Raw genomic sequence first — 9488 nt, forward strand, 5'->3', positions numbered from 1 at the left:
TATAAAGCGCCAGATTACAACTATCATCAATTATCATCTCAAGGCACTTAAATAATAAAGTCCAATTCAAGCCAATTGGAATTCAATTCATTGTAATCAGTTGTTTAATGATAACGACAGTTTAACCTAAATTTCTCTTATTCTACTCTCTGTTATCTGTGTTATTTCCACATTTGTGCATTTAACTGAGCTTTTCCTCCCATCTTTACTCATGCACACACGGTGGCGAACGTGCACACGCCTCCAACAGTAACGTCTTTCTTTGGTTCCTAACAGCCTGAGTCTTGGCCTGTGTTGCAGGAGGATGAGACGGGCGACGGCCGCTTCAGCTTCCCCGGCTACGGCATGGGCCCCACCTGCCTGCAGGCCAAGGACGGCATGGCCATCAAGGGCAACAACAACAACGCCCCCACCTCGGCGGCGCCCGAGAAGAGCATCGAGGAGATGAAGAAGCTGTTCATCGGTCGGGCCAAGCGCATCGACACGGTGTCCCGCGTGGCCTTCCCGCTCGTCTTCCTCATTTTTAATATTTTCTACTGGATCACTTACAAGATCATCCGCAGCGAGGACATCCACAAGCAGTAGTGGGCAGGAGGAGGAGGGCATGAGGAGTGAGCAAAGAAGGAAAGAAAAGGACTTTAATAGGAGATGTAATTTTTTTCAGCCATGCTTCACGTCCTCTTCTGTCACGTTCTTCCTCTTTCCATCGAGGAATAGTTGCTTTCTCTGGCAGTTACCCCCCTCCGAACCCAGCTGAGCCCTTCATTTCTTCGTCTTCCCTCCCCTCCTCTCCCTCTTCTTGAGTCCCAGTCCTCGTTCCCGTCGCTTTCCACCCCCGAATTATCCGGACCAGTGCAATAGCAATGCAGTAAAATGCATGATATATGAATGTGGCAATATATTAAAGAAAAGATGAAAAGTGAAACTGATCGGGACCCAAAGGAGACAATGACAAGATCTTGTATTTGATTTTAGATTTTTGTGTGAAGACATAATTCTATATGATGTGGGGAAGGGTGGGGGGTGTGCTACAGGCATACAGCAGTGTATTATACTCATATCTACCATAATTGGAAAAAATATGACCTTTGTCTCCAAAGGTGAGCATCTGGAATGAAGGATGCTTCCCAGAAAAAAGAGGTTCCACTGAACGGAGCGATGCCAGGATCAGGCGTTCTGTGTATCTAGACCTGCTTCAAACATGTATTGCGAGCACTTGTCAAAGCTTTCCGTCCCTCCCGCTGCCAGCGCCACAGAAACTGCAGACGCTTGAGGTTCGCCGCTGCGTCACATGACCGAGGAAAAAAGAAAGAAAACCGCCGGACGAGCTGAAGATGATCTGCGATCCACGTGTTCCTCTCTCAGCCCCTCGCTGGTTTCATACTGCATTTGTTGTTTTTTTGTACGGTACTTTGATGCTTTCATGTGCCAACGGAACATGCAGCGCTCTTCAGCTCCGACCTTTTCGTCCGGAGGGGGGGTGGCAGCAGACCTGCCCGATCCCAGACGGAGTAAAAATACAGATTCTTTATTAACTGGGACTGAAACATCCACACGTTTACATCCTTGTAGTGCTTCCTTGCTTTGACCCCCCCACCTAAATGTGACCCCACCCACTCTGGCCGCAGCTGAGAAGATATACGTCGTGAATTATAAAGATTATAAGACCTGTTATACCTTAATTAACTGTACTTCAGTCTCATCCACATGCATCAACAGTTGCTGTAGCCTCCACAGAGCTCCACCACTCAGACAGAGAGCAGCAACCGCTTCATTTTGGACGGGATCCACAGGTGGAGATGGTTCATGATGTTGCTTTGCACCGGGCTTCTCTATGCAATGATCAGTATATGCAATCATAAGTTTATATGTTAGCGCTTCCATCTCAAATAGCCACTCTCCTGCAAGCTGTCCTCAAAAGATTCGCTTCATATCGCACCACCAGACAAAGTCTCTGCATGACCAGCTGTTTCTGAGAAGAAACCCTCCAGATGCAGACTGAGCCCAACTGAGAGAAAGTTTCAAACAGTTATTCAGTGTTTTACCTGCATAGTCTGCTCAAAATATCCTAAAGTGCTTCTTTACTTCGGAGATTCACACAGAACACGACGTGAGAGTGGCAAAGGAGACGTTTCCAGAGCAAAATCTAAACTGAATCGCACAGATTTTTACTGTTGCTCTTTGAATTTCTGCCATTTTCATTCAAAAAGTGAGTTTGCTGTGACATAAAGTGTCTTAACACCAAATTCTGAGGTATTCTGAGAGAAGATGGAAACCCTTAGCTTAGCTTAGCTTCGCTGGCCAACAGTTTCTGACTATTTGCTTTTAAATCTTGGTTAATTCATTGCATATGGGGTTCCATGTAGGCTTTGGTCTTCTTGCTAACTGATATCAGCTCCAGCTTCCAATCTTTTGTTAAGCTCCTGGAAAGAAGATGAAGAATAGATATAAATGATTAATGTGACTTTTCACATGCACAGGCATACTTTAAAATGAAATAGTTAAATAAGAGACTCGATGCAATACAAGTAAGTTTGAATATCAACCATAAAGTGTCGTTTCCCAGGTGTTTAACACGTGTTAACCTAACGATTATGTGCCATATAAATCTGGGGAGTGATACCATCCAAAGCCTCTTTATATGCAGGCCAACAGGATTTTTCTTTGTCTGTTTTCTTCAACCTTTTTTGACAGGATGGTTGTTTTTATCCTTGTTTGAATTAGACGGGATGTCTTTTCATCTGACTTTTTGAGGGTATGACAGACTTATCTGAAGGGCTTTGCTACACACATACTCCTCTGTTCATATTCCAGCATGTGTTGACTTTGAGAAGTGCCATAGACTCCAGAAAGGGTGCGTTTCATTTAGAAATGCTCACATAGACACAATATATCAACCTTTCAAAGCAGTATCCATAGAAATGCAACTGAAACTGAACTAAAGTTGGTGTTTCAGTATCATGTTACCGGAGTAAATCCTAACATTTAAAGAGTGATATCGTCTGATTTTCACATGCAAACTGATTAATCTCCACCATAAACCCCAGACTCAGACTGTGGCGCAGCTAGCTAAACTGAATTTAGCTAATGAAGATGTTGCGTCAGCATTAGCTGCTTCTCAAGGTCAGTGGTCCTTCCAGGAGGGTCCTTTAAAGACTCCTTCCTTGGATTCACAGCAACAGTCCCTCCGTTGATCCAACATTCACACGGCAGTTAAAAACTAAATGGCTGTTAGGCAGCTAGCTTGCGGCTGTCAGGCAGCTAGCTAGCGGCTGTTAGCTAGCTAGCTAGCGGCTGTTAGCTAGCTAGCTAGCGGCTGTTAGCTAGCTAGCTAGCGGCTGTTAGCTAGCTAGCTAGCGGCTGTTAGCTGTCCCTTTAGCACAGTACAATGCTAACAACCCAACAGCATTCACTGTACAGGATCCACCGAAACGTCCTTGAACTTTCACAGAACGAAGAAATAACTTAAATAATAAATTATTTAATGACACGGTGTCCTTGAAACAGAGCCGCTGAAGGTCATTGACTTTGAGAAGCATTTAATGACCTCAACCTATAGAGCCTCCGCTGTAGCATAGCTCTTTTTGTCTTTGCATAAAGATGGACTAATAAAAGACTTTTTTAGCAGCATCGAGGCTACTTCTGAGATCAGAACTGTTGGCACAAAGTAGCTTAAATGGGATGAACACAGATTTGTTCCACACTGGAATCTTAAGTTGCTGAATTTGAAGCCCGATGGTGATATTAGTAGAAAAAAAGAGGATGAAAGGTAAAAAAAAAGGCAGATAAACTAGTCAGAAGAAGAAAAAAGGAGGACAAACATGCTATTCAGAGTTCTTGATAGGAAATGATGTGCTTAATGCAGATAGAATTTCTCTTTTTGGACCCTAAAGTGCAAAATGAACCAGATGATATCTAAATTTGTGCCATTCTGCATGCAGCAAACTGTGCCGACTGGAGTTTTCCTCGTTTTTTATCCTTCATGCAGGCACTGCTCCAACAAAAAGCTCTTAGATGCCCTGAAAAGGTTTAACAAGCTTCTTTTGTCCTTTAAACGTCATCATTTTATTTACTGTGTATTAAAATTTAAAAGTTTGCACCACTGCGTTTTTCACAGAGGTTCTAATGAAAGCCTGCAATTAATCTTAAAGATAAAAGTCTAAAAAAGATATATTTTAGGACTTAAAAGAATCATAAAAACCTATCTTTTGTAACAAAAAAGCAGCCTTTCTGAGCTCAAAAGCTCTGGACAGAAGCCCTCTCTTACGGTCTCGTTGCTAATGCCAAAACAAAGTGGTTTCTGCGTAAGAAAAGAGTTCAGATCGTGTTCGGTTCCGTGTGGAGGGACGACACAAAAGATCTGAACCACCTCCGGCTGCCTCAGCTTGTAGCGATACCTCCTCCTCTCTGATCCGAACCAGAGCAGGAAACCGCGGCAGGCCCGGACGGATCAGCATGACTCATTCCTCCTTCTGTGCCATAAACTGGAAGCACTTCTGTCCACGAGCCAGCGGCAGTCGTGCATTTCCTGTAGCACACGTGCACATCTTCTCGTGCCATATGGGGTCGAAAATGCAACTAGAAAATGAAACCGTCGAGCATATCGTGCAAACGGCCGCTTCAGGAGCCTTTCCCCTGCGTGGCTCTGCAGTTTCATACGTCACATCACTGTTTTAATCCCATGTGGGTCGGGCGGGGGGGCTTAAAATATGAGGTAGGTACTGGGTTTGATGCAGAGTGATGCAGACGGACTAAACGAGAAGGAAGAGTTTCTGAAAGTTCAAAGAAGCATGGTTTCATTTGTGGATAATTAATGATTCTTATTGTTTTTTTAGGGGTTTTTGTTGGATTCACTTGTATTTTATTGTATGTATTATAAAATCTGACGCCCCGAGGAAGAAGGAAAACCCCTGAACCGCTGTGAACTAAAGGAAATATTATAGTTCTTATTACTTTTTGGATTTTCTTTGCACAAGTTGGAATGGCCTTAATTTAGCTTTACTTGCTTCTATTGTGTATTGGCACAAAGTGCGTGCACGTTTCAGTTGCAAAATTTCCAATTGCTCATTACGATGCTTATAATCCGAGAGTGCACATCAAAGCAGGATGGAAAAAAAGTTTAGCGAATCCTTTTTATTTTTCATTAATCTGAGAAACGATATTTTGCATGAATATAAATCCAATGGCAGATATTTTGGCTTGTACAAAAAATGTGAAGCAATTTGAAGAGAAAAAAGAATGTACCGTTTCTGCTGTATCTGTATATATCTAAATATTTATTGAAATATGTCATACTACTAATTCTATTAACGATTAAAGTTTTCTGAACAAAAATCTCTGTTTTTGAACATTGTCGAGGTTGTTGGAGTCGGATCTTCTGCTTTCTGTTACTCAACTCAAGGATCTGTGTAATCAATAAAGAAAAGGTATTAAAAATTGCAAATAATTCCCCGTGAGGCGTCTTTATTGTCAGAAATCCTGCTGCTGATGATTTCTGTTTCATTCAAATAAAAGTAATGAATCACTTCAGTCCGTTTTCTAACTTTACTTCAAAAGAAAAGATGTTTATTTCTGTGGATTCAGTTTCTATTGGGCTACATGCCTCCACATCTGCCCCACATCTGTCCTACATCAGCCCCACATCTGCCCCACATCTGTCCTACATCTGTCCTATATGCTCCCACATCTTCCCCAAATCTGTCCCACATCTGTCCCAAATCCTCCCCACATCTGTCCCACATCTGCCCCAAATCTGTCCCACATCTGTCCTATATGCTCCCACATCTGCCCTACATCTGTCCCACATCTGTCCTACATCAGCCCCACATCTGTCCCAAATCTTCCCCACATCTGTCCCACATCTGCCCCAAATCTGTCCCACATCAGCCCCAAATCTGTCCCACATCTGCCCCAAATATTCCCCACATCTGTCCTATATGCTCCCACATCTGTCCTACATCAGCCCCACATCTGTCCCACATCTTCCCCACATCTGTCCTACATCAGCCCCACATCTGTCCCAAATCTGTCCCACATCTGTCCCACATCTGTCCCACATCTGTCCTACATCAGCCCCACATCTGTCCCAAATCTGTCCCACATCTGTCCCACATCTTCCCCACATCTGTCCTACATCAGCCCCACATCTGTCCCAAATCTGTCCCACATCTGTCCCACATCTTCCCCACATCTGTCCTATATGCTCCCACATCTGTCCCACATCTGTCCCACATCTTCCTCACATCTGTCCTACATCAGCCCCACATCTGTCCCAAATCTGTCCCACATCTGTCCCACATCTTCCCCACATCTGTCCTATATGCTCCCACATCTGTCCCACATCTTCCCCACATCTGTCCTACATCAGCCCCAAATCTGTCCCACATCTTCCCCAAATCTGTCCCACATCAGCCCCAAATCTGTCCTACATCAGCCCCAAATCTGTCCCACATCTTCCCCAAATCTGTCCCACATCTGTCCCACATCTTCCCTAAATCTGTCCTACATCAGCCCCACATCTGTCCCACATCTTCCCCACATCAGCCCCACATCTGTCCCACATCTTCCCCACATCTGCCCCAAATCTGTCCCACATCAGCCCCAAATCTGTCCCACATCTGCCCCAAATCTTCCCCACATCTGTCCTACATCAGCCCCACATCTGTCCCAAATCTGTCCCACATCTGTCCCAAATCTGTCCCACATCTGTCCCACATCTTCCCCACATCTGTCCTACATCAGCCCCACATCTGTCCCAAATCTGTCCCACATCTGTCCCACATCTGCCCCAAATCTGTCCCAAATCTGTCCCACATCTGTCCCACATCTGCCCCAAATCTGTCCCACATCTGTCCTATATGCTCCCACATCTGCCCTACATCTGTCCCACATCTGTCCTACATCAGCCCCACATCTGTCCCAAATCTTCCCCACATCTGTCCCACATCTGCCCCAAATCTGTCCCACATCAGCCCCAAATCTGTCCCACATCTGCCCCAAATATTCCCCACATCTGTCCTATATGCTCCCACATCTGTCCTACATCAGCCCCACATCTGTCCCACATCTTCCCCACATCTGTCCTACATCAGCCCCACATCTGTCCCACATCTGTCCCACATCTGTCCTACATCAGCCCCACATCTGTCCCAAATCTGTCCCACATCTGTCCCACATCTTCCCCACATCTGTCCTACATCAGCCCCACATCTGTCCCAAATCTGTCCCACATCTGTCCCACATCTTCCCCACATCTGTCCTATATGCTCCCACATCTGTCCCACATCTGTCCCACATCTTCCTCACATCTGTCCTACATCAGCCCCACATCTGTCCCAAATCTGTCCCACATCTGTCCCACATCTTCCCCACATCTGTCCTATATGCTCCCACATCTGTCCCACATCTGTCCCACATCTTCCCCACATCTGTCCTACATCAGCCCCAAATCTGTCCCACATCTTCCCCAAATCTGTCCCACATCAGCCCCAAATCTGTCCTACATCAGCCCCAAATCTGTCCCACATCTTCCCCAAATCTGTCCTACATCAGCCCCAAATCTGTCCCACATCTTCCCCAAATCTGTCCCACATCAGCCCCAAATCTGTCCTACATCAGCCCCAAATCTGTCCCACATCTTCCCCAAATCTGCCCTACATCCCCAAATCTGTCCTACATCAGCCCCAAATCTGTCCCACATCTGTCCCACATCTTCCCTAAATCTGTCCTACATCAGCCCCACATCTGTCCCACATCTTCCCCACATCAGCCCCACATCTGTCCCACATCTTCCCCACATCTGCCCCAAATCTGTCCCACATCAGCCCCAAATCTGTCCCACATCTGCCCCAAATCTTCCCCACATCTGTCCTACATCAGCCCCACATCTGTCCCAAATCTGTCCCACATCTGTCCCACATCTTCCCCACATCTGTCCTACATCAGCCCCACATCTGTCCCAAATCTGTCCCACATCTGTCCCACATCTTCCCCACATCTGTCCTACATCAGCCCCACATCTGTCCCACATCTTCCCCACATCTGTCCTACATCAGCCCCACATCTTCCCCACATCTGTCCTATATGCTCCCACATCTGTCCCACATCTGTCCCACATCTGTCCTACATCAGCCCCAAATCTGTCCCACATCTTCCCCAAATCTGTCCCACATCAGCCCCAAATCTGTCCTACATCAGCCCCAAATCTGTCCCACATCTTCCCCAAATCTGTGCTACATCAGCCCCAAATCTGTCCCACATCAGCCCCACATCTGTCCCAAATCTGTCCCACATCTGTCCCACATCTTCCCCACATCTGTCCTACATCAGCCCCACATCTGTCCCAAATCTGTCCCACATCTGTCCCACATCTTCCCCACATCTGTCCTACATCAGCCCCACCTCTGTCCCAAATCTGTCCCACATCTGTCCCACATCTTCCCCACATCTGTCCTATATGCTCCCACATCTGTCCTACATCAGCCCCACATCTGTCCCACATCTTCCCCACATCTGTCCTACATCAGCCCCACATCTGTCCCACATCTGTCCCACATCTTCCCCACATCTGTCCTACATCAGCCCCAAATCTGTCCCACATCTTCCCCAAATCTGTCCCACATCAGCCCCAAATCTGTCCTACATCAGCCCCAAATCTGTCCCACATCTTCCCCAAATCTGTCCTACATCAGCCCCAAATCTGTCCCACATCTTCCCCAAATCTGTCCTACATCAGCCCCAAATCTCCCCCACATCTGTCCTATATGCTCCCACATCTTCCCCAAATCTGCCCTACATCCCCAAATCTGTCCTACATCAGCCCCAAATCTGTCCCACATCTTCCCCAAATCTGTCCCACATCTGTCCCACATCTTCCCCACATCTGTCCTACATCAGCCCCAAATCTGTCCCAAATCTTCCCCACATCTGCCCCAAATCTGTCCCACATCAGCCCCAAATCTGTCCCACATCTGCCCCAAATCTTCCCCACATCTGTCCTATATGCTCCCACATCTTCCCCAAATCTGTCCCACATCTTCCCCACATCTGTCCTACATCAGCCTCACATCTGTCCCACATCTGTCCCACATCAGCCCCAAATCTGTCCCACATCAGCCCCAAATCTGGTCCACATCTGCCCCAAATATTCCCCACATCAGCCCCACATCTGTCCCACATCTTCCCCACATCTGTCCTATATGCTCCCACATCTGTCCCACATCCCCAAATCTGTCCCACATCCCCAAATCTGTCCTACATCAGCCCCAAATCTGTCCCACATCTGTCCCACATCTTCCCTAAATCTGTCCTACATCAGCCCCAAATCTGTCCCACATCTTCCCCAAATCTGTCCCACATCTGCCCCACATCTGTCCCACATCTTCCCCACATCTGTCCTACATCAGCCCCACATCAGCCCCAAATCTGTCCCAAATCTTCCCCACATCTGCCCCAAATCTGTCCCACATCAGCCCCAAATCTGTCCCACA

General features: G+C 46.6%; 1 protein-coding gene across 2 annotated transcripts in view; it reads left to right on the top strand.

The window, feature by feature from the left end:
• glra1 (glycine receptor, alpha 1) overlaps window positions 1-5422 on the top strand; it is a 133769-nt gene extending 128347 nt beyond the window's left edge. For both annotated transcript variants that reach the window (XM_072395135.1, XM_072395134.1), the window contains one exon: window positions 301-5422. In XM_072395135.1, coding sequence (XP_072251236.1) covers window positions 301-585 — 285 coding nt within the window. In that variant the 3' untranslated portion in view covers window positions 586-5422. The remainder of the gene's footprint in view (window positions 1-300) is intronic.
• The last annotated feature ends 4066 nt before the right edge of the window (window positions 5423-9488 follow it).

The sequence above is a fragment of the Leuresthes tenuis genome, unplaced genomic scaffold, assembly GCF_036924035.1.
Source record: "Leuresthes tenuis unplaced genomic scaffold, fLeuTen1.0.hap1 SCAF_11, whole genome shotgun sequence".
NCBI lineage: Eukaryota > Metazoa > Chordata > Actinopteri > Atheriniformes > Atherinopsidae > Leuresthes > Leuresthes tenuis.